The 26,179-nt window shown below is 43.6% G+C and overlaps 2 protein-coding genes across 2 annotated transcripts; one reads left to right on the plus strand and one right to left on the minus strand.

Moving 5' to 3' along the window:
• Positions 1-13,448: 13,448 nt before the first annotated feature.
• Positions 13,449-14,439, plus strand: LOC150002242 (olfactory receptor 9A4-like). The gene is given in 1 exon segment (XM_090286829.1): positions 13,449-14,439. A coding segment is annotated over 1 exon segment (945 nt). The 3' UTR covers positions 14,394-14,439.
• An 8,390-nt stretch (positions 14,440-22,829) lies between these two features.
• TAS2R38 (taste 2 receptor member 38) lies at positions 22,830-23,837 on the minus strand. Its single transcript, XM_090286830.1, has one exon. It carries the CDS (start codon positions 23,835-23,837, stop codon positions 22,830-22,832), a length of 1,008 nt encoding a protein of 335 aa, XP_090142956.1.
• Positions 23,838-26,179: the final 2,342 nt, after the last annotated feature.

The raw sequence follows: 26,179 nt of genomic DNA on the forward strand, positions 1-26,179 counted from the left end.
TGGTTTCTGAGGAGAAGTTGTATGTAATCCTTATCTTTGTCCCCCCATACATAAGGTGTTTTTTCTCTAGCTTCACTCATGGTTTTTTCTTTGTTTTTGATTTTCTGTAGATTAAAAATGATATGCTTAAGTGCACGGTTTTGTGGGTTTTTTTGTTTTGCTTTTTGTTTTGGCATTTGTACTGCTTAGTGTTCTCTGATCTTCGTGGCTACCTGTCATTAATTTGTAGGAAATTCTTAGTTGTTATATATTTTTTCTGCTCTTTTTTATTTTTCTTCTCCTGGTTGTTCCATCATAGATATGTTACATATTTTGTAGTTGTCCCATTGTCCTTTGATATTCTGTTTTGAAACTGCATTAGTAAGAAATAAGTGTATTGAACATTCATTATATGCCATACATTCTTCCAAGCAACTTACATATATTAACACATTTAATTCTCAGAATAAGCCTAGGATAGAAGTTTAAGATCTCAGTGTACAAATAAGGAAATCAAAATACAGAGATTTACATAATTTGTTTAAGTTCATACTAGTAGTGATGACAGAGCCAGAATTTGAATTTAGGCACCTGTTTGCAGAGAATAAGCACTGTACTGTATTAAGTACCTGTCTGTACCAAGTATCTCTCCCCATATTCTCATGACAGAACTAAAGTTTTAATTTTAATTAATTATTTTCTGTTGGACTCATGATGACCGGTCCCAGAGCATCCCTATGGTTGCCTAGAAGGATAAGTGAGGGAGCTGAAAAAAAGGCTGCATTACTATGGTTGTGGATAGAACCAAGAAGTAGTACGATTTGAGGAGACCGGAAATGAGCAAGGGTGTCTGGAGAGAAGTAAGGAGGTCACGTAGGGAATAAGAGCATTCACAGGATTTGGAGTCAGATAGACTGAAGTCTGAATCCTTGGCCCAGCCATCACACCCTATTTGTATGGCCTCAGGAAGTTTCCTGATATTAAATTCATAATCTTTAAAATAAAATTTATCTACAGTTTTTTTCTATGAAATTTAAAAAAATTTTAAAAGTCTGTGAAGTGCTTAGTACAATGTTTTTATAGCATAATTTTTCTGGTACGATAAAGTAGTGATGAATAAATGGTGAATATTGATATGGTCTGACACTCCATCCTAAAACTTCCATATCCACCCTGTTTCTTTTAATCTGCTGGGTTATCTCTTGATTCTCTTCTCTCTGTTGTGTTCCAGGTGCTGCTCCACTTGTTAGTGCAGGCAGCAGAGCATCTAATATATGTTCCACTTATTATATCTGAAGTCTAGTTACCAGCCTTGTGTGGGGACTCTGATTGCCCGTCAGTGGGTGGTGACAGCCGCACACTGCTTCTTACCGTAAGTAATGGGGACTCCGTGCCACAGCTCCATGGCTGGGACTCAGCATTCCTTGGGGTTTCGAAACAATGTGTGCTGGTCAGGAAATCCTAGGGCTATGATGGTTAACAGGAGCTCAGTTACTCAGATAAAATTTGACTAAGGAATGTTTCACATTCTTATGTCCAGAAGGAAAACTAATATGGCATGACATCTTCCATACATAAAAAAATAATCCTGCAAATCATTCTTAATATTTTTAAAGATTTATCCGAAGTGTTAGATGTGTAACTATAATTCATTTTTTATTGCTGTATAGCATTTCAGTGTAATATACAGCTTGTTCATTCTTTTTTTGACACACATTTGAGTTATTTCTAGTTTTCTGTCACTGTTATTTTGAACACAGTTACTGTAAACACACTGTGCCATGTTTCTTAAAGAATATTCTTGTGTATATATTTATAATATTTATATGTGTTGGTATATATATCTCTCGAGTTATATACCAGTAGTATATATAGTGTATAGAGTAGTCCCTCATGGTTTTGCTTTTCATGGCTTCAGTTACCAGTAGTCAATTGTGGTTTGAAAATATTAAATGGAAACTTTCAGAAATAAGTAATTCATAAGTCAAGGCAAATATATATATATATATATATATATATATATATATATATATATATATATATATATATATAGCTCTAATTTAATTGATCTGTGGTCAGACAATGTGATCTATGCAATACTGATTCCTTGACTACAATTGAAATTTGCTTTTTGGACCAGGATGGAGTCAATTTTTATAAACCTTCCCTAGGTGCTTGAAAGAATGTATACTCTCAAATCTTAGGGTGGAAGGTTCTGTATATGTTAAGTTTACCAAACTTTTAAATTGTGTAGTTCAAATCTATATTCTTACTGATATTTTCTTGCTTGCTATTAATAATTGAGAGAATTGTGTTAAAATATTCTCCAGTATTAGTAGAATGGTCAAAATAGTTTCATAAGTTTATTAAAGATAGATTTTCAGGTTATTTTGCTAAGTATCTGTAAATTTAGGTACATTTATAAATTATATATTTTGTACATTCCTGATAATATCAAACATGTTATTATATGTTACTGATTTTACTCAGATAGATATTTTTTTGTCTTAAAGCCTTTTTAGTCATATATTAATATACCTGCTCTGATTTTCTTTTGTCATCCTAGTATATAATTTCATGTATTTTCTTTTCCTTTTCTTTACATCTTTCTGTATGCTTTTGATTTAAGCATGCCTCTTAATTCACATATAGTAGGATTATTTTTACATAGTAGGATTTTTAAAAAGCATAATATTACAATTTCTGTCTTTTAACTGGTGAGCTTAGGCCATTTGTACTTATTTGATTATTGCTATATTTGGACTTGTTTCTGCTTATTATGAACTGGTACTCTGTTTATGTTTATCTAAAAATACTTTTGCCATTTTATTAGATTAACATTTTTAGATAACTTTTAAATTTAACTTTTGTGGAATATATGCACACTATTTCCATTCCTTTAGCTATTGCTTTATAAATTTTAATATGGTTATTTATGTAACAAAGTCTAAAGTTATACCATATCTTGATGCCTTCCTCATGTCTCTTCTCAGTTATATTCCATCCATATCCCTCAGATGCAACCACTATTCTGTTTTTTTCCCCCACCATAGTTTAGTTTTTCATGCCTTTGAGTTGTTTTAAGCCAAAATTCATTCACCATAATTTACCCAAAAGTCATCTATTTATCATGAGCGCTCTTCAATATAAATAAACTTCTGTGTTTACTTATAAACAGATTTTGTGGCAAATTAAAATAAATTCTTAAAAGAAGGGGAAAAAGGGAAGTAGAGGAAAAAACAACTATAAGAGGGGACCCATTTTATATAGTTATTAAATTAACACTTAAACACGAGGGATTTTCCTTCTACATGAAAAGAGAGTAATCTTAGAACTAGAAAAAGCCAATTTGACAAACACAGACACACGAGAGAGCTGTTACAGCTGACTTTAAACAGTAAGGTGGGCCTAACAATTCCATCATGTTATATAATTAAAACACCAGTTCTTATTAATCTGTGGGGTATGGAAACCGAGGAGTGATCCATTAACTGGTTGCGCATTTAGACAGTCAAGAGCGAATCTTTTTTTTTTTAAACATTTTTGAGAATATAAATTTTAAATATTTTATTTATTTATTTTCTAGAGAGATGGGAAGGGAGGGAAAAGAGAGGGAGAGTAACATCAGTGTGTGGTTGCCTCTCACACACCCCTAACTGGGGACCTGGCCCACAACCCAGGCACGTGCCCTGATTGGGATCAAACCCACCAGCACTCAGTCCACTGAGCCATGCCAGCCAGGGCCCAACAGTGAATCTTATCATGAAGTTTTCTTTCCTTTCTGTTCTAATGCATCCCTCAAATGAACAATCTTTCTCTTGTCAAAAATTCTTCACAGTGGCCACTGCACTTTCTTACTTACTTACTTATGCCACTTAGAGCAATATTTAAACATGTTGGCTACAAAGGACCGAAGAGACTGGGGTGATCCAATGAAAACTACAACAGTCAGTAAAACTACTTGACCCAAGACCAGTCTTCCTCAACTGGGGCCCAGCAATTTCCTTCACTCCAAGCAGATAAAAATAAAGACAAAACAAAATAAGACAAAACAAAGCTCTTGTAACATACAATGTTTTAAAAAATTGACCCAAGACAAAGTTTATCTAAAGGATTCTGCTTGAGGAGATCCTAACTTGTCAGTCCGTGGGGTTGGCTCAAGGGTGGACTTACCAGGCCCATTTCTGACTTATTCCTTTAGACTTTATCTTATAAACTCCCAACAAAGTGACCAGAACAGACTGAGACAAATGGTATTGTTATTAGGAGACAAAATAAACTTAGCATTTGGATGTTCAGCCAAAGAAATTGGTGCTCACTTACCAATGTGGTGCTTAACCTTACTGCCAAGGTTGTAGAGACCCCTGAGTAAGAGGCTCAGGCGCCTCAGGGAAGTGTTCTGTTCGGAGTTTAGGGCCTTGAGCCATGGTAGTGAGTGGTTCTGCAGTGGATCTCAGAGGGACAGCCAGGAATTTTGAATATTGTTCTCCTAAAGGACCACCAGAAAACGCTGTTAGCCCGTAAAGTTTTGATAGCGATCAGTAGAGCATAGTACATTCAGATGGTCCTCTCTCTAAGCCGTAACTTATTTTCTGTGTCCAATCTCACATTTCTTGTTCCCTCCTACTCACCAGAGAGCCCCCCAATAGAACCTACTGCTTTCATAGAAGCCTTGACTATGCGTTTGCACGCTTATTTCAACTTTCTTGGTCTTGAATTGGAGCTGCTCTCGGGAATTATGCTAAGGGCAGAGCCCATGCCATTGCATTGCTTGACTCACGAATTTATATAGTGCACAAGCCACCTGACCACATGTGGGAGCTACACAGGAAAGACCAAATGGACAGAGAAGAGAAGGTTAAGTGGGTTATTATAGAAGGAAACTGGGTGTATATGTGAGAGAGAGAGATTAGCCTTGTGATGTGTGACAGAATCCATGTTTTCTTGTCTTCATTTTCCAGTGATCTTCAGGTTTTCTTTCATGGTGGTTCTCGAAGTTTTCACAACTCTGCTGGGCAGATAATACCTCATGAGAGGATCTTCACTCACCCCAACTTCACTGTCACCTCTCCTAAAAACGACCTTATGCTGATAAAGTTATCTGTACCACTCACCTTCTTCTTCACTGACGTTTTGCAGTTACCTGCTCTTGTGAATAATGAAGTGAAAGATTGCTTGATTCACACCTGGTTACAGATTGAAGATTTTTTTGGTGAGTGACTATGAAAAAAAAAAAGTTAGTTGTGTTCTTAGATATATTCACATCTTTAGGATCTCTGAGGAATTAGGGGAAGGAATTGGAAACTAGAATCCCAGTGCCAGATTTCTAAGCGCATGTGTGAAGTTGTAAATGGAGCAACAATATTGGCTCCGTAAAGGAGAAGGGGTGGTCTCCTTTAGGCCTTTGGGAATCAAATCCAAAATCGAGGTGTTACATGTATGTATCACATTGGCACACATGGTAGAGGGCTGGGATTCAGGGATCTGTGTTTGAATATTGGTTTTCCTATTTACTCTTTTAATTTTTTAAATTTATTTTTTCTTATTGTCCTGTTATATTTGTCCCAATTTTTCCCCGTTGCTCTACGCTGCCCTTCCCACCCTCCGCTCCCACAGTCAATCCCCACCCTGTTGTCCACGGTTCTGCCATTTATTATAGGGTTATGGACACATTGTTTCAGAGAAGGAAAACTCTGACTCCAAAAAACCTCCGCTGCCTTGCGGCATACCTCTTCAGGGGAAAGGCTAAGGGAGTAAACCCCGACAGAAAATCCGGAGCCGGAGTCCCTAAGGCGGTTTGACGTTGTAGTCAACACCGGCAACTCCTGCGGCGCACCTGAAGCCAAGCTGTATTGACTCCGTCATTCCCTTGGACCCTTCAGCTGCGAAGAGAGGGGGGGTCTGCTGCATGGGCAACAGCAGACCCTCCATATCACCCTGCCCAGGCTCTGTAGCTTCAGCTTCACTGGAGAGGACACTCCAGCGTCATCGCAAGATGTCGATTCAACACGGGAGGAGACAGATGCCATGTCACTCCCGAGTCGGACTGCACAGCCATTCTCGGCGGTGCAGATGGACTCTTAAGAAGCTACACCATCGTCTCTCGAGACGGACGGCTGCTGACGGACACATTGTTTAACTTCTTTGAATCTTAATTTGAAAATCTGTGAAAACCACATTTTCCCTTGACCTAACAGGAGCGATGCTGTTGTAATTACAACATCACCAAGAGCTCCCATTTATTGAGCACTAGTCATGTACCAGGCACTAAGTCCCCTCTACATATTATTCAGTTGTTATCATACATCACAGAGATGTTTTGTTAGGATTTCTGTCTTTTGAATGATAAAACCAAGACTTGAAGATTAATTAATTGCCCAAGGTCACAAACTTGGTGGTGGCATAGCTTAGATTCAGATCTTTCTCGCTGCCTCCTCACCAACCGCCTCCCGAGTCCGATCATCTGTCAGAGATGATAAACTGAGCAGGAGAATATGTTTCATCCGGAGCGCGTTCCACCGGTTCAGTTCTTCCTCTGAGTCCGTTCTAACTGAGAATAAGCCCTGAAAGAGGAGGAGGCCGGATCCCTTAGGAGAAGGCAAACTGGAATGAAAATCTCTCTTATTTCTTGTGCTTAGGAAATATAGACAGTATCCTGCACAGCATGAAGCTCCAACTGAATCCTGGTTTAAACTGCACAAAAATTGCTGGGCGAACAATTCCTTGAAAACATGTTCTGCATGGGACCCCTCCTAGGAAGCAAAGAGCCCTGCCGGGTAACTTGTCTCACCCCATTTGCCCGTGGGCTCCATAGCTTTTCCCCCACCTTTGGTCTCTGTTACCTCTCAGCTTTCGTCAGGGGTGTGGGATTTACAGTTGGTTTAGGGTTCAGAGAGTAAGGCCCTGAAGAGTGACTCTGTCTTCCACCCCGTGTTAGAGATGAGAGAAATAGATTCCCTGGCAGCGCAAAGCTATCTTCCTGCTCTCCTCCTGCTGTGGAAGGTCTGTCTAGGGGTTACTGGGAGGCAGGGGTAGTCAGTGCAGCGGAGAGAAGCTTTCCTATGACTTTCTTACGTGCGGGGCTCCTTTGCATGGCAGACACAGTGGCTTTCATTTTTGTGCAGGTGTTGAGGAGTCCCCGGGTGGGAGGGAAGTTCTGACCCCCTCTGCTCTGTCTGGCAGGTGGTCACAGCCGCTCCAGCCATATGCAGCAATGAGTTACAAGGAATTATGTCTTGGGCAACTGGATGTATTCTGACAGGACACACTATCGTCTTCACTGACCTCCACAGCTACAGTCCATGGATCAAGAACATTATTTCTACAAAATAAGCTCCCAGAGTGCCCCATTGACACCCTCACATCCCAACTGACCCACGGCAACCACATTATGCATCTCAGTCCCAGGCTCTCCCAGGATCTAGGCTTGATTGGAATTTCCAAATAGATCATTGGCTGACTCCGGGTGCCCGCATGGCTCTAGTTTCTCTAACCGCTTGCTTACTTATCCCCAACTCGTGAATAAGGGTTCATAATATTGAAAACATGAATGTTGGTTTCAAGTAGTGGAGGTCACCCATGGAACCTTTTGGGTTCTACTAGCTTAGATGCTCCTCGAAATATTCTCTGCTTCATCCTAAGAACAAAAAGACAAGTTAGAGGTGAAGGACAATAACTACCAGGATTCTCTCTGGGCGAGAGAGAAACCACACGCCACATAGTTGAGCATTAATTTGCTGAAAACTAGATGATTTAGCAATTCTTCTCAAGACCACCTGTCAACTGGGTCAGTGGGAGTGTGTGGTGCGTGTGTGTGTGTGTGTGTGTGTGTTTCAGTGGGTGGTTGTAATCGCTTTCACTAGCTACTTAAAAGCTACATAGAATCCAAGGTTTGCTTAGGTTTGCTGGGTCTACGTGAAGGTCAATGCCGCTATAGCTCTAAGGCACGCCGCTCCTGTTGAAGATCACAATGCACGTCTGCATAGATCAAAGAGCATTCAGGTTTTCAGTTAGCAAAACTTTTCCAGAAATGAGACTCTGGGGAATTTTCTTGCTTATTCACACATACACTTATTTCTCTTAAAAAAAAAAAAAAGTACTGAAAAATTGCACCATGTTAGACAGTGTCCCAGACTCCATGAAGACTGTAAAAGTGGACCCCATCCCCGAACTAAGAACTCTGAATGAAAAGCCACATAATGAGGCTAGGACATGCCCACAAGTAACTGCAGTGTCGTGCTGACCCTGCTAAGTTCTTGAGGGAAGGTCAGGGTGCTTGGGAAACTCCAGGGAGAAAGCGATCACCTCTGGAGGGAAGAACAGCTTACTTGAAAGAGTAAGCATGTGAGCTAGTCCATCAACTTTGGGAACAACATTAACGGACAAAGATGGGAGGAGAGGGCATTCCAAGAATCAGCGTGAACAGAAGTGTGAATTCGGGGAGAGAGGCGCAGCATTTGGTGAGTAAGCATCTGGCAACCAGCAAACTGTCCAGAATGGGGAGAGCACAGGGTAAGTGAACTCAGAAGACTGGCTGATGTAACTGGGGGCTAAACGTTTCCCTTTGAGGACTTTTTTCATCCAGGGAAACTAACAAACAAAAAGTCACTCAGGGAGAGATTGAGTAAATAGGGAGGGTGGAGCAGAGGGAGTTAATTCTGTTTTTGGCCCCAAACTGCTGAACACTCAGTGTGCTGTGGGCAGATGTGCCTGTAAATCACCCATCGTGAAATGGGCAAACATCTTGAAAGAGTCTTCAAAAAATATTCACTGAAGCCAAACGCAGCCTCTCACAACAACGCCAGCTGGTGCACTGACACAGACGAGTTCCTAGAACACTCACCTAGAGGGGGAAGCCTGTAGTACAAGGGGCCTGTCCCCAGAAGATAATTCCATTTTGGGATGTGGTCCCACCTAGTACTTTACCAATATTTTCTCCAAATTTATTTTCCTGTGTTTGACTTTGCTTAAGGTTATTTTGACAGGCGAAAGTCAAACTTTAAAACATTTTTATATAGTCAAATGTATAATTTCTTTTATGCTTCTGGATTTTGTATCACAGAAAATCTTCCATACTCCCACATTTAAAGGAAATGTACCAATTTTTTCTCCATTTTCAAATTTTACATTTAGCCTTCCTATCTATTTGGATCTCACTCTAACATAAGAGGCGTGGAAAAAATTCACTGAACATCTATTATATGCCAAAATGAAACTATTTCTATAGGATATCTTTGAGTCTTATACTTTCAAAGTTTGTAGGTTCTAAGGCATCATCCAGGACAATTTGTTATTTACAAGAAACCCTCTACAAAATAGTATTTTGTATTAATAATGAACAGTAGTTTAAGAATCAGGAGACCCTGGTGCCTAAATCTGTTTTGCTCTTAAATTGGTATGTGACCTTGAGTAAGTCATCCAACCTCACATCCTCTAATATTAACTATTGACTATCCTACATTTCAAAGATTTTATTTATGTGTATAAAGAACTTGAACACTTCCTAATTTCAGAACTTACTGCAAATCTTCAATAATCAAAACACTGTCTTATAAGCATATGGATAGATATATAGACCAATAGAATAGAATTAAGAATTCAGAGAAATAAACTCATATGGCCAATTGGTTATTTATTTACTCCTTTGTTTTTTATTGTTTATACTGTTACAATTGTCCCCCCCAACCCCCATCCTCTTTGGATTCTGTATTTGCCATCAGCCTGGCTTCTCACTTTTCCATCCGTCCTCACATGACCCAACAGCTGCTCAGAGGCTCACAGGCAGGTGCCAGGACAGAGGTGTCCTGGGCAGCTGTCAGCACAGTTCCCACAGGGATGGGGGCCTTGGGGTTGGGTGCTTGCTTCACAGCGTAACCAGTGGCTCCTGATCCGTTCGTGTCCTTTCTGGGGTCTGCACGGGGTTAATGCTGAAATAGAAACATCCTTCCCAGAACCTCTGGGGATACATAGGCCCAATATAGTGCCACTGCATGAGACTATAATTTGATTCAACTCTTCTGAGGGTGACTTGATAACAGCTAATAATGAACTGTGATTAAAAAGGTGTACAAATTTACAGACTTGTGAAGATATATATTGCGTCAGTATTTATAGAAACTGGAGAAAACAAAATGTTCATCAGCCTGCTCATTAAGTAAATGATCAGTATATCCCTAAAGTGAATATTTATTAAGTAATCACTGAAAGTGTGATTGATATATAGTTGCTAATATGGAAAGTTTTAATACGCAAGCATGCCTACACACAGATATATAAGATTGCATTTTATATCTAAAGAAGAAAGCAGGGAAGTATGTTTGTTAAAATATCATTTACTTAAAAAGAATATATGGAGACATTCATGTACATATGCAGGAAACTTCCGTATGATCACACTAGAAATTTATAATAATATTTAGCTCCAGGAGATGGATGAGGAGAATAAAGCAGATGGTGAGAGAGACATTTGTCTTCTATCTTTCCACTTCATTTTAAAATTATGACCTGTGTTAATTTTATGAAGATGACAGTTATTTTTCAAAGTATAAAACTAATTGTTTTATATGTAATTTCGCTCTTTTGCTCAGCATCCCACACATCCTCACTTTCATGTAGGGTTTACTTATTGACTTGCCAATCCCAAATAGGGTGTCTTCAAGCTCTACCCCTCAATTCAAGCAGCTCAGGGAGGGGACCCCAGAGCCTTTGAGGGCCTGGAAGGGCAATGTATGGCTGAATAGCCACAGCTGGAGTGCACGCATGTCGGAGAGCCCGGATGGGCTGTGGCATGGACAGTGCGTGAGGCTGGGTGAGGTGTTGGATCCTCTCTGTTCCTCTCTCACCAGGTTCCCATAACGTTGGCCAGGCGGCCTGTGGTGGAGACAGTGCAGAGATCATCTGGGGAAAATGGGCTTCCTGGAACCTTGCAGATGAGGAGCAAATTCCGACAGAAGTCCACTGGGTAGTCCCTTGGTTTTGGATGTGTGTCTTGGAGCCGTGAGTGGGGTCACCAGCATGGGGCAGCGTAGGTGCTGTAGGGCTAGATGGAGTCAGGGAGAGGCGGAGCAGACAGAGGGCTGGCTATTCACTGCTTGAACTGTTCGGTGACAGGTGAGGGCCAGGCAGGAAGGCAGCCCGGGCGCTGAGGACTGAGAGACGTCAAGTTTGCCCGTGGCGCCAAACTTTTCCGTGTTCTAAAACTGGATTGGCCTCAGGAGGGAGGAGTGAAAGTTTATTCCGTTTTTCCTTGACTGTATCCCTCGTGTGTCTCTGAACTTGTGCAAATTGCTCCTGGGTGTATAACTGTCCTTGGGGACAGATAAGGGAGAGAAAGAAGGAGGCAGAGAGAGTGAGAGGCGGCAAGACGGCTGGATTCCCCTGAGCACTGATACTTGTGGGCTTTTCCCCAAGTTCCTTGGTGGGGACAGTGTTCTTTACTATGAGCGGAGACAGCGGGAGTTGCCCGCGCTTCCCAAGTGTGGCTGTGCGCTAGGTGGGTCATGCCTGAAGAGCCATTGCACTTTCCGGTCCAGTCCCCTTCCCTGGAGGTGAGTGTCTTCCTGGGGTTCCTGCTGGTGAAGGAGAGAGGAGAAGAGTGTCATCATGGGGGGCCTCCTAAAACGAGTACCTAGAATCTGAAAAGTGGACCGAGGGAGCTGAAGATTGGGGATGCCCAGTGCTGGTGCTGTTACCCTGCTCTCTCCTTATACGTATAAGAAGCAGGTGCCATTCTGGAGGGGAACTCTAGGACGAGAGACTGCAGGTTGACTGGGGAGTGCTTCGGAGAAGAAGTGTGTGGAGGGGAAGGTTGTCAGGTTGGATAATGTTGGTTTATTCATTGATTTGTTCTTTATTCATTGAGATGTTGGCAGACTCTCTTCTTGTCATTGGTGGTGACCCAAGAAAGGTAAAGAGCTTGCCTTCAAGGTACTTAATTCTAATGTTGGGACTTTGATGATAAATTAATAATGAAGTCAAAGTATAATATGATTTGAGATATGGATGAGAGCCAAAAGAAAGAACAACACAGTCTAAAAGAGAGTGAAATTGTGCGTGTGTTGCTTTGAGGGAATGAGTGAGAAAGGGCCCCCAAAGAGAAAGCATTTGAGTGAAGATCTGCACGGAAGGAGCCCAGACACCCTAAGAAACTCAGTGTAATCTACTTTGGTGTCTTCTAACATCTTTCCTTACCCCAGGGCTCTGGAGAAAACTGGAGGTCACACAGCTAAGCAGAGATGCTGTTTGGGACTTTCCAAGTGGCTCTATGAGACTGAGAGATCACGGCAGTTGGGTTAGGGGGACAGACCACCCAGGCGTGGTCTCCCCTGCAGGAACAATAGGTCCGAGGCCTGATGCAGACAGAGGAAGCTGCCTCAGTATCACAGCTGTTTCTTGTCGCTTAGCCTCAGGGTGGAGACCAGAAAGTACAGATGGGAGTTCCTCCTGGACCTCACTCTCTGTTGTCATCAGGGGATGAGAAGAATCAGAACCTCAGAGTTAGAGAAAATGAGACCCCTCGGAGCTTTATTGCACGAGAGGTGGAGGACGGCTCACATCGTGACAATAATGAAAAGAAGGAGACAGTCCACCCGAGTGCCAGCTCCCCAGAAGTCAGGAGAGGGCTGAATATTTGGTCTCAAATAGCTCTTTTCTTATGACAATGTCCTGGATAGATTCTCACTTCCCCCAACATCCCCACCCATGGTAAATATAACAGAGGAAGAACTTTAAAATGAATATGAGGCAAATAGAGTCTATGCTTGGAGCAGACAAAGGAAGGCAGCGCCCCTGCCTGGGTGGGATTGGCCAGGAATACTTTCTTGTAACTGTTTAAATGTATTTGGAGGACATGCGCATAACAGGCACAGAAGACAGCTGAGGGCATTCAGGGTGGGAGGGGCGGCGGTGATAACGGTCTCCTTGCGGTCAGGGAAGTAGACAGGGTGGCAGGTAGGGCAGAGGCGCGCAGTGAACTGAGACAAGGGAACATATCCTGGGGTGGTGGGTTTTCATGCCTGGGGTGCAGTGCTGGCAACTGTTGCCCATCTTCTTGGACATACACTTTTCTCTTCATATAGTCCATGTTTTCTTCTCTTTATTAAGTTTTAGACAGAGGGGAAGGGAGGGAGAAAGAGAGGAAGAGAAACATCAATGTGTGGTTGCTTCTTGCACACCCCCAACCGGGAACCTGGCCCACAACCCAGGCATGAGCCCTGACTGGGAATCGAACCTGCAACCCTTTGGTTTGCAGGTCGGCGCTCAATCCACTGAGCCACAGCAGCCAGGGCCCATATTTTCTTCATAAACCGTTTAACAGCAGCCTTATACAGAAAATAATAGCATCATGTAGTGGAACCTAGGAGCAAGATGTATTTCCTCAAGTTGGAATGTCTTTAATCTTTTTGAGATCAGAAACATTTTACCTCTCTTTTGCTCTTTGGATTTCATAGGGAGCAGGCGCTGAGAACCAAATGATGGGCAATTACTCCAGTGCCATTTAATTTTGTCTCCTTGGCTTCCCTGGCTCCCGAGAACTACATCATTTCCTCTTTGCCACCTTCCTCCTCTTCTACTCGGTGACATTAATGGGAAACACGGTCATCATCGTGGTTGTCTATGTTGATAAACGTCTGCAGTCCCCCATGTATTTCTTCCTCAGCCACCTCTCTGCCTTGGAGATCCTGATCACATCCATTATCGTCCCCGTCATGCTGTGGGGCTTGCTGCTCCCCAGGGTGCAGACAATATCTCTGGCTGGATGTGTCGCCCAGCTCTTCCTGTACCTCGCTTTGGGGACCACCGAGTTTGCCTTACTGGGAGCCATGGCTGTGGACCGTTACGTGGCCGTCTGCAACCCTCTCAGGTACAGCGTCATTATGAGCAGCCACACCTGTGTCTGGGTGGTAACTGCGTCGTGGCTGTTTGGGTTCCTTTCTGAAATCTGGCCAGTCTATGCCACGTTTCAGCTGACCTTCTGCAAATCAAACGTGCTAGACCATTTTTACTGTGACCGAGGGCAACTGCTCAAGCTTTCCTGTGATGACACCCTTTTCACAGAGTTCGTTCTCTTCATAATGGCTGTTTTCATTATCATCGGTTCTCTGGCACCCACAGCTGTCTCCTACACCTACATCATCTCCGCCGTCCTCAGGATCCCCTCAGCCTCTGGCCGCAGGAAAGCCTTCTCCACGTGCGCCTCCCACTTCACCTTCGTGGTGATCGGCTACGGCACCTGCCTGTTCCTCTACGTGAAACCCAAGCAAACGCAGGCAGCCGAGTACAACAAGGTCGTCTCCTTGCTCATTTCGGTGCTGACCCCGTTCCTGAACCCTTTCATCTTCACTCTCCGAAATGACAAGGTTGAAGAGGCCCTTGGGGATGGAGTGAAACAATGCTGTGAACTATTCAGGAACTAGTCTTGCCTGCAGGCATTTTATATGCAGCCACTCTTCTTATGGATCCTAGAAGAATCTGAAAAGTCCTTACTCATCTGTGAGCTGCATCTTGTCATGACCAAATCGCATGTGGGCAGCAAAAGTCTAATATGTCATGGCCATGGTTTTTAATATGGTTGGTTGTTAGCTTGAAAATTTTATTGTCTTAAAGACACACACACACACACACACACACACACACAGGGTGGGGCCAAAAGCAGGTTTACAGTTTGAATGGAAAATAATACAATAACCAGTAAATAATAATACATACTCACAAGTATGCTCCACCCTGTATATAAACATACACATACATATATGTTTACACTTTTTCAAGTTATGATACATTTCACAATGAAACTTTGAAAAACTAAATGTAAAAATAATATGTGTGATAATTAGATTTCTGAACAGAAAAGGCTAGATGACTACTTAATTCTAGGTTTTGAATCATTTTCCTGCTATATGTCCCATGCTGTGATCCTGCATGTAAATAAAGCTCCCTGTTCTTTCTCTGACTCAAACATATTCTCTTGATTTCCTGTCCCTAAATCCTGTGGCCTCATTTCTTCTCTGCATAGTGTAGAGAAGGAACTCATTCCCCAATTCTGGACGCCTTTACAATGCCAGGTGGTTGGTTTTTAAATAGAGACCTACTAGTAACCTGTGGACTGTCTCAGGAAGAACTAGGTAAGGAGATACTCTCTTACCTGGTAGCCCCCACATGATGCTGCCTGCCACAGAGGATGGGGGCAGTGGAGCACTGGCGCTAGGGCTGGAGTGACACAGACAAGCTGGCTCCCTGGGCTGAGGGGGCACGGACAGAGGGCAGAGGAAGGGGCAGCCTCTGGCCCCTCCCTCCCTTTCTCACATTCTCTGATCCTTCCATGGTCTGTGGTACCCACCCTCTGCTTCCTGTCCCATCATTTATTGGTCCTCTCTGGCTCATTTTCTCTCCTGATTCTTCTTTGTAGTTCTCTGGTTCTCCAGCACATTTCTTAGTTCTCCTTTTCCTGTGCCTCCTCACAGCCCCCAAGTTCACCATGTTGTTACCCAACTTCCCACTGAACTGTCCTCATGCCTGTTTCCTCTGTCCCTGAACTTGACCTTCCCTCAGTCTGCCCCACCCTGCTCTCACTCAACGTTTTCATTGCTTACGTCATACGCATAATTTTATCTACTACAGCATTTTTGTAATAACAAAAACTGAGAGCTGAATGGGATATCCACAGGTGGCTAGTTAAATAAATTACTTCATCTCTGCAACGAAATATTATGTAGCTGTAAAAGGAACCAAGATTAGAAATCATCTCCAAGCTATATTGTTAAATGAGAAACGCAAAGCACAATGCATTTAGTGTTCAGCCTTCTGTGTACGGACGGAGTGGAAATCAATGTAAGTCCTCACTTAACGCTGTGGAGAGGTTCTTGGAACTGTGGCAAAATGATGTATTATAAAACCCGTTTTACCGTAAGTGTATTGATGTAAATGAGAATTATTCCTATGGCAGTATTATCAGAAAAGGACGAGGATGAGCTCCCTATTTTTATTTGTATTTGCATGACAAGACACTTGTGGATGGCAGAGGGGGAATGGGCACGTGGAGTGGGAGAGGGAGAAAGACTGTTCCCTTTGTGTGATCGTGTGTGTATTGTCTATAATAAACAGAATAATTGCATTTCTTTTGTGTCTTAGGGATGTAATAATTCAGTCTCTTGTCTTTTATTTATGAATTTATGTATTTCTTCTGTTATACAGGAATACCTGCTTATCTATTGACACATCCATATATTTCTCTACCTGGAAGATATTTGGTAAGTGGAGCCTCCTATTCAATTGACATATGTTTAGTACTTAACGTGAAGTTGGGAGCTTATGAAGAACATGACTGTGGCACAAAGACAGGAAGGGGGCCCTGGCTGCTGTGGCTCAGTGAATTGAGTATTGGCCTGTGAGCCAAGTGTCGCTGGTTCGATTCCCAGTCAGGGCATATGACTAGGTTGCATGTCAGGTCCCCAGTTGGGGGCACGAGTGAGAAGCAACCACACAATGATGAAAAAAAAAAAAAAAAAGACAAGAAGGGACTTGCCCACGGTCACATGGTCCGTATGTAGGGGCCCAGCACTCAAACCTAGGCAGTTTGGCTTCAGAGTTCATCTTCCTAACCACGGTACTAAATGTCCTACACTGCTAAATTGTGTAATGCTAATGGTTTAACTGTATCTGAACTACTTGCTATTCACCCTTGTACCAGGATAGTCTAGGTTGTGTTATGATAACAAGCAACCTCAAAAATCTTTGTAGCTCACAACGGCCAGTGTTTGTGGTGTTCTCAGTATCGGTCCTCTATGGTCAGTGGTCCCTCTGCTCCTGACTGTCTTCAGCATAGTCCAAGCTAACAGTGGTAGCCACTAACTGGGGTGGGGGGACAAAGTGTGGTGGAAGGGTCAGGTATCATTGGGCAAAGCAAGTGACAAGGCCAAGCCTGCTGTCAGCAGGATAGGAAAGGATGCTCCTGCAGGGAGGGACAGTGAATGTGTGAACAATAATATAATCTACCATAATGCCTAAGGTTATGTATGTCTTAAAAGGGGAACGTTGCACATTGTACTTTTCTTTGATTGTTATAGTCTCTTGCTTTCATAATCTAGACACATGCTTATAATTTGATTCAAGAAGGAAAAAAATTGGATAGAACATTGTTTTCAATCCTAAGGGTTCAAAAATTCAGCACCTGGAGAAACTGGATATCCATCTGCAGAAGAATGGATTTAGATTCTTATCTTATACCATATACAAAAATTAACTCAAAATAGATAAAAGATCTAGATATAAGAGCAAAAACTACGAAACTCTTAGAAGAGATCATAGGCTGACAGCGTCCTACATTGGCTCTCATGACGATTTAATGGATATGGCACCAAAAGCACCAGAAACAAAGGAAAAATAGGTAAGTTGGACTTTATCAAAATTAAAACCTTTTGTGCATCAAAGGACACTGTTAAGAGAGTGAAAAGGCAAACCAAAGAGCCACTTCTAAGAGAAAGATTTCAACTTCAGATCTTCCACTAAGCACTTCCCCTATTGTTTATTGCCGTTGAGATACACAGTGGGGATCTTATTTAATATGTGCGAGTATTCTGTGAGGGGGGATATTACAGGCCCCTTTTATAGGTAAGGAAAACAAGGCACAGAAAGCGTAAGGAATCTGTACAGATCCACAGAGCATACTGGACGCAAAGTCAAAACTCTAATCCAATGGTTCATTAGATTTCCATTGCTTTTTAAAAAACCACCCCACTACTACACTATAAGGTGACATTTATTTGTCCTTCCAAAAATCTGGCCAACTCTGCACCCCAGTAAAAAACTTATAGACTACATATTTCCCATATACTCCCCTCCTGCACCCCAGCCCAGGCCAAGGGGCTTCTTTTAGAACTACGTAGAACACCTCCTCATCTTGGGGAAAAATTGAGCTGTCTCCTAGGAAAGTCTCTAGATGTCTACATTTCCAGACTCGAAAGATCTGCAACTTATTCTGTCATAGGCTAGGAAGTGTGGCAACCAGTCCTCCCTTCTCAAAACAGAATGGTTGTGGTTTCCTTTCTGTTGCCTGAATTCTGGGTCTGACCTTAGGTTAAAATTCTGCTTATTCTTTTCTTCATCACAGAGTCAGCCCCTCTTCCCTCCTCAACGGCAGCACTGTTCTTTGCTAACACCACCAGATTATTAATATAATTCTGATGTCCACTCTACCCCAAATTCAGATTGTTTCTGGTATTCTCCTTTGAGGCGGATGTGCCTCACACACCTTAGGCTCAGTTGGAAGCTACTCTGTCCAGCAGAGGCTTCGTGACCACAGCGGAACAAACTCTTACCCGGGACACTTCATTATGTCTGGGGAAGGAAGGTGTCTGCTCTCTCTAGTGGAGAACAGCGATTAGACCTCCATCCCTTATGCTTTTTATTGAGAAGGATACGCATGGGAGATACAAGATCAAAATTCATAAATCATCAATAGCTTTCAGGTGCCTAGATTACAATCGACAATAACTGATTACAAGTTCCAGTACAACAGGTACGATGAATAGTCTGTGCCAGGGTCTATTCAACATCTTGACCCCACACTGGCACTAGGTACAAGGTTTCATATACTCCCTACTAGAGATTGTTTATACTTAATTATAAGATTAAGTAAAGTAGAGTAAGTTCTAAAGTATAATAAGTATTCTTAAATCCAATTCCCACGGAAATCTTCTGAATGGTTTTTGGTATGTCTCCCACGCAGCCATTGTTGAGACTTAAAGACTTAACCCCGTACAAATTCTAAGAAGGGTGAAGGGATCAAGGGGAGAGAAGCAAAATCACTATATATAGCACAATGTCTGGCACTCAGCAAATGCTTAAGATGTGAAGGAGAGCCAACTATAAACTAAAATATATTATGGTCTAAAATTGAGCAGAGCATAGGTTTTGGAGTTAGAGCGCTTTCAGGTTCAAGTACTATCACTTGGTGGGCGTATGACCTTGGTCACATTACTTTTCTATGCCTTAGTTTCCTCATACATAAATTATGGATAATAACACCTCCTCAGAATTGTTATGGCTATAAAGGCGGTAATAAAACAAAACTTTTTGCATAGTGTTAGCTATTTTTATTATCATAATTATATACCGCAATTCCAATTCTATGACCTAATTCTTTTTTTTTTTATATTACTCATCTTGTTAATTTGCATCTTCCTTATTTATAAGGCAGACTGTGATGATACATTAATTAACAGCTCACATCTTTGAAGTTTTCTGTAGTTCTTAAGCCACTTTCATGCACCTCGGCTCTCTGGGCCATTCCCTGCCCTTTCGATGTACTGGCCCCTTCCCAGGATACCAGTTTACCCCTGGGCCTCATGGGAGAAACCACAGAGGGTGGGTTTCACATGCTCAAGTGGACCCGAGGGGCGCACTGCAGTGCTCCTGAGAAGCTTCTCCCGTCTCCTTGTTCAGAACAAGGAGCCTGAGCTCCCAGCCAGCCACCCTTCTACCCCCCCGCCCCACCAGTCAGTCACATTGCCCACCCCCTCCTCCCTCGGAGGCTGGTGTCAGGTGAGCTGCTTTAGGTTCCCGTCCGTCACTCTCACCAGTTTCTCTGGCGTGTTGACGATGGCCCAAGTTGATCCTTCTGCTACACAAATGCCCCTGCTTTTGACCCAGGACCTTTCAGAGGTGGACAAGAAAAAACATCTTCCCTGGTGAAAGTCCCACCTCCTGGGGCAGACTAAGGAAAACCAAGGGAAGAGAGTGTGAGATTAGCAGCTGTGGATGCAAACCCCAAAACTGAATCGTAAGATAGCAGGACATGGGTTGGTTTGTAACAGTTATGTTCATGCGAATCATCCTCAATCCAGTTGTGACTCACATACTACCAAGGATGAACCTCAAAACACAGTGTTGAGTGAAAGTAGCAAAAACAACAGTACTTACTATATGATGCCGTACAAGAACAGGCAAAACTAAACTATGGGAAGGAACCAGTATAGCGGTTGCCCATAGTGAGTGGGTGGTGATTGACTGGACGAGGAACCCTGGAACTTTCTGTGCTGGTGGAAATTTCACATGTCTTATTTGGGGAGTTGGCTACATGCCTGTGTATGTTATCAAACCTCACCAAGTTATACATTTAACATCTGTGTATTTTGCTGGATGTAACTTTTACCTAAAAATGAAAAATTGCGGTGAACAAATATTAAACTTTACTTAGTTGTTTTGCTTTTTGCAGTGTTGTAGGATAGCAATTCTGAAACCACTTTTTCTGTATTCTGGTTGTAAGTAAATAAGCAAATACATGAAGCATAAATGGAATATATTTCTCATGATTAGAGAAGGGAATTAAAATACATAAAACGGGAAGACTAAAGCAAATCTTATGTAATTAGGTTGCAACTGGTGATATCGGTATGGGGTGGGAGGGAAGGCAGAGAAAATGAAGCAAAATGTAAATAACGGGTAAGTTGTGGGTGAAAGGTATACAGGAATTCTTGCAGGTATTCTATAAAGTTGAAACTGGATCAAAATATAATCTTCAACATAAAGCCACAGAGAGCAGTAAAATGTCATGGAGACCTTTCTGAGACAAATTATGCAAAAAGAGGAAAACACAATAAAGATGTCCTCTAAGTCTTTTCTTTTATGATCACGTTCCTCCAAGTATTCAAAGGGAAAGTGGAATTATAAGGGTCCCGTCATCCAGGTCAAGACAAAGGGCATCTAGAACAGAGGGTCTCAACGTCGGCTGCGCCCTGGGATCACCTGGGGAGTTTTAAAAATGATGACTGGTTCCACCTTCAGGGGTTCCATTCCAGTGACCTAGTATGTCACCTGGGCATTGAGATTTTTAGAAGCTTCCCAGAAGATTTTACTGTGCAGCCAAGAGTCAGGACTACTACCTCATAAGGGAAACTTAGGACGACTTTGGTATCTGCCAAGGAAAGATGAAGTTGCAATTCATAGCCACTGGAGGTAAGAAAAAGGAAAATTTGGGAAAACCAAGAGAAGGAATTGGATTTATCAAGGCCAGCTGCCTGAGAGAAGGAAGCAGTTTGGTAGCAGTGCCCACAGCTAGCAGGAGTAGGAGATTCTGCGGAGTCCTTGCTATGTGTTTGAAGTTCATCAAGGTCTACAAGGTCTGTCCAGAAAAAGTCCAGCTGTTTTTAATACAACAGGAATGGTTTGTGCAACATCGCTGTAACCTGGCAGCCAAGGGGAGTGGACTGGAATGCGCATGCATGAACAATGACGACTTCACTGTACTAGTCAGTGGGGGCAGTAGATGCCCATTGAGTGAGCATGTGTACTGTGTGGCTGTTGCATTCAAAATGACTGAGTAGAACAACGAATCTGCATCAGATTTTGCATTAAGCTTGAGCATTCCTCTATGGAAACTATTTGGATGATGCTGAAGGTTGCATCTATGGGCAACTGGTGACTGGCAGCTTCATCACGACGCTGTGCTGGTTCATGCATCACGTCTCATGCAGAGATTTTTGGTGAAACTTCTAATCACTCAGGTGACTTAGCTCCCCTAAAGTCCAGATTTGGCACCCTGAGACTTCTGGCTTTTCCCAAAACTAAAATCACCTTTGAAAGGGAAGAGGTTTCAGACTGTAGATGAGTTGCAGGAAAATACGACAGGGCAGCTGATGGTGACTGGGAGAACCGTGTGAGGTCCCAAAGTCCCTCCTTTGAAGGGGAGTGAGGCGTCATTGTCCTATGCGCAATGTTTCTTGTATCTTCTTCGATAAACATCTCTATTTTTCATAGTACATGGCTGGCTACTTTCTGGACAGACCTCATATGTCGGGTACAACTTTTTCTCGACTGAGCCTTTTAAGGATCTGATTTGAGGAAAGCCTTTCTGGCTAGGCTCCTACACAGGCAGAATGAGAATGCTGAATTGCTGCAAATATACTGTTTGGCTAGGCTGTTTTGGCAGGTTTTCCAACTATCATGTACTGACCGATGTTTGATACCAGGGAAAGCACTGTCTTCTAGGGCCAATGGAGCAGAGCCAGAAGGCACACACCGGTGCTGGTGTCCAAGGTGCCTCCTGAGTAAAGGTCTGCCTCTCTCACCCCCTTGCCCACCACTGTAGAGCAGGTTGAATGTACATTTCTTTTCTTTTTTAAAAAAAATGTTTTTCTATTGCAATTGTCCCATTTATACCCTCTGCTCTCCCCTGCCCCGCCCACCTCCCCCTCTCTCACATTCAGTCCCCACCCCATTGTCCATGTCCATGGGTCATTTATACCAGTTCCTTGACTAGAACATTCCCCTCCTTTCCCTCTGAATGTACATTTCCGAGCCAGGGTATTTGCAGACAAAATGATCCCTATCCTCTAGTTCCTGTGGAAGGTTTAATGAGGCACCTCTTAATGCTGACATAATTGTTCTTCCAAGTTTGCTTTTGTATATCTTATAAAACTGTGGAGCTTGAGGAAGATTATGGAATTGCCATAGTGGTAAATATTTTCAGACAGTATGCTAGCACCTGTTTTAAGGAATAGGTTCGTCGGTCATGTGAAAAGCCAGCCTTGTTATTTAGGAATTAGATACTATTTCAGAGGGCCTGATTTCTCATGGGTTGGTTCATACCAAGCACTAATAAGGCATAGCACAAAAAGCATTTATACTGAGTACCCCACCTTTCTATTTTGTTCATTTTATCAAAAGAAACCTAGGGATCCAAGGTCGTTCTGCTTGTCTAGGCCATATACAGAGCTTTGTTCTTTTGTTCCTTTATGGGTGAGTCCCTTGATGCCGAATGGAGAGACCGCTCAGTTACGGTTTGCAAAAGAAATTGGAATAGGCTCCTGAGTAGTCGGAGATGTATTCATGAAGATTCCATTCCACGTCTCCTCTCAACAGAGATCTGGCGTCCCGGGATCTCCCTCGTGGCCTGCCCTTACCTTTAGGCTGCGCCGAACCCAGAGCAAGATGCCGTCCATGGCTCTCCTCAGCTTGGCATTGCCTGAGATCAGGATGGCTGCGTGCCCGGAGGGACAAGCCGCCATTATCACCACACAGACCATGACCCCAGCCTTGTTGTGCCACAGCACCAGCAAAAGCACCGAGAGGAGAGCAGCACAAAATGACGTGACGTAGACACAGAGGAAGGAGACCAGGGATTTGAGGGCTTTGACGTGGGCCTCCAGGCTGGGGTCGCGAGAGTCCCTGGTCTTGGCCCTCATGGTCCTCATGTGACGCCACAGGGAGACTATCAGCACCCCAGAAGAAACCAGAAAACACAAGAAAGGCGGGGTGGACCCCAGGCTGCAGAAGAGGAAGGAATGAAAGAAACGAAGGTTTTTAATTTGCCGACTGAGTTCTGTGTCGTTCTTCGTGAGGAGCGTCGTTGTGATTGTGACGTGAGATCTCCTAAAAATGTCCCAGGAACAGATGGTAGTGCAGGCACAGGTGAAAAGGACAGCCCCCAGGAGCATCCAGGAGGTCTTTCTGGAGATCCAGCTCGCCAAGCAGAGCAGGAAGGTGTGCGAGAAACGGACGATCTTAGAGCAGTAGAGGAGGCTGAGGCAGGTGGCGAGCCAGAGGCCAGCTTGGTTGGTGACCATCCAGAGCATGACGATGGTTTGGTAGCTGGTGCTCAGCGGGTCTTTCATCTGCTGGAACAGTGTGAGCTGGATGGCCTCCAGTAACAGCAGCCCATGCAGGAAGAGCCGGGTGAGGCTGAGAATCAGCAGCACAAGGTCACACTTGCTCAGGGGCCGCCTCCTCACCACGTCCCGAAAATTCACCAGGAAAATGAAGGTGTTGGCCAGAATCCCCACCGTGAACTCCAGGACGGAAAGGAACAGAAATGCACTCTTGGCCTCATAGGACACAGTTAGGATGGGAGTCAGAGTCCACATGATGTGGCTGCTTATTTGGCTAACCTAAGACTCAGATAATCCTCACGGTAGAGAGGATTACGTGTCTATTCTGAGCCAGGACCTTTCCTTCGCAAGGCATGTGGCCCTTGCCCTGGATCTATGCCAAAGTGAATGCATAGAAAGTTCTGAGAGGAAACTTAGAGGGGTCTCGTTGCCTTAGCACACGTCTTGGACACACACAAAGGCCCGTCCTAAGAGCAGAAGAATGATAGTTGTATCTCTTGGGCGATGCAGAAGCTTTTAAGAGACCCAGGTGTTACTCTGCAGCAGCCTCCCCAGGGGGCCAGGCATGGCATCGCAGATGCAAACAAGACAGTCTCTGTTACCCAGGCCCGGTTTTGCATGCCCATCCGCACCTGCACAGGTGGAGAAGAGAGAAGGATTTGCTTATGAGTTTCAAGGGAACGGGCAGCAGGCAAAGCACATGTCTCGATGAACTATGGTTTGAAATGGTGCCTCTTTCCATTTGCATGCCTTCATCACCTCTGTGCATGACTCTAATCATAGACTTCGTTTCTAATATGGACAAGTGCATGGTTCCTTCCCGGGCACCAGTGTGTGACTGGTTTGAGCGCCTTGGTCAGAGATGTCATTCAGACATCGCTATTATGCCAGCCACTGTGCTTGGCAAGGGGAGTGTTACCGCAAACAGGACCACCTTGCCATGGAGGGAGAGGGTGGGGGTGGGGCATCGGGCTCGGATTATTGCAGGAGCCTTTCACTGCTCCCTCTGCGTCCCAGCCCACTCCCTAACCCCATTCCTACAAAGCGGCAATGGTGATGCCGTGAAAATATAAGTAAGATCATGCCATTGCTCCGTGCAAACTTACCAGAGCCTCCCATCTCCGTTACCAAAGCTACGTCCTTACAGTGGCCTGTGTGTCTCACATACATAATCAGGGCCTCTCTTCCTTCTCAGATGTCACCTGTGGCCCTGCTTCGTCCTTCACTCCACCACAGCCAATGGGCCTCTTCTGCGCTCTGTGAGCTCTCCAGGCACCCTCCCATCTCAGGCCCATTCATTTTCACTGAGTTCTTTTCCTCTACACTCTCCAGTGTCTCACTTCTCAGAAGGTCCCCTCAAAAGTCACTGCATATCCCATGAGTGGCTTCCCTTACGCTCACCTTGGGTGCTTCCTATCCTACTTCACCTGCTGTATACTTTGTACATATTCACCTGTTTATTGTCTACACCCACTCCCACGAAGACGTGGGCTTTGTGAGAGCACAGAGCAGGTCCGCCGTAAATAGTCTTTAAATGAATGACATTGTCACAAACGAGGCATCTGTCGCTTACAACATTCTCAAGGATTACATCTGGGATATCTTTAACATTCCTAAGGATTCTATTCTAACACACTTGGCGGCAATTTCTGAAGTCTAGCATTCTCTCCTACAGAACACTTCCAAATATTCGGTGAGCTCTGTCTTTCCAGCGTCTCTAATTCCCTGTGATCCCTAGGGGAACATGGATTGGTTTCATGTTCACTTTTGCAAGCTCTGGAAAAAAATCTGGCTGGTTACTCAACAGAGATGGGAGAACTGATCATTTAGAGGCTGGATGTGGTTTTATCATATTTCCTCCTGATCTGGTGCCTCTTTTTCACTCTAACAAATACCTTAACTCTTCCAGTTCTTTTATTATTGTCCTTCATGCTTTGTTCACCCACTCATTTATCTGTGGAATGAATGAAGATGAAAGGAGAAGCCGAGTGGTCTGTCTGCTCTCTGTTGTCTGCTGTCTGGTGACATTTCCTCTGAGGGTGGAGCTGTCTCACCTCCGTTCACCTGTTTGCTCAGCCAGCTGCTTCTCTGGCCCCTTTGCTAACTCTTCACAGAGCCAGCCTGGGAAGCCTGCTTGCTCTCAGTGCACACACAGTTCTGTGAAGCCCCGAGAGGAGGGGTGCTCATTATTGAGAGTGTGGGGTTGGGACCCAGACTTCTGTGGACTGAGGCCTGGCTCTGCGCTCCCTCTCTGTGTGATCTTGGCAAGTGACTGAACCCTCTTCGTTCATCTCTTATCAAATGGAGAAGACAATCAAAATAACACCTGCTCAGAGTGTTGGAAGAATTACCTGAAGTGACACATGTGATGTGTTTGGAATAGTGCTTGGCGTGTGATGCCTGAGCAATAAATGTTAGTTACAGAACTGCCATATGGTCTGGCAATCCCTCTTCCAGGTGCATCTATCCAAAGGGAATGAAGTCAGCACCACAGAGAGATCTCCATGCTCCCATGTCCAGTGCAGCATTATTCATAATATTCGCGATGTGGGAGCAACCTACATGTCTGTGGTTGAATGAATGGATAAGGAAATTGT

Source organism: Furipterus horrens, unplaced genomic scaffold (genome assembly GCF_987537825.1).
Source record: "Furipterus horrens unplaced genomic scaffold, mFurHor1.1.pri manual_scaffold_9, whole genome shotgun sequence".
NCBI classification, from domain to species: domain Eukaryota; kingdom Metazoa; phylum Chordata; class Mammalia; order Chiroptera; family Furipteridae; genus Furipterus; species Furipterus horrens.

Excerpts from the sequence above, each read along its gene's own strand:
- TAS2R38 (XM_090286830.1), bottom strand. The coding sequence starts at position 23,837 with ATGTGGACTCTGACTCCCATCCTAACTGTGTCCTATGAGGCCAAGAGT.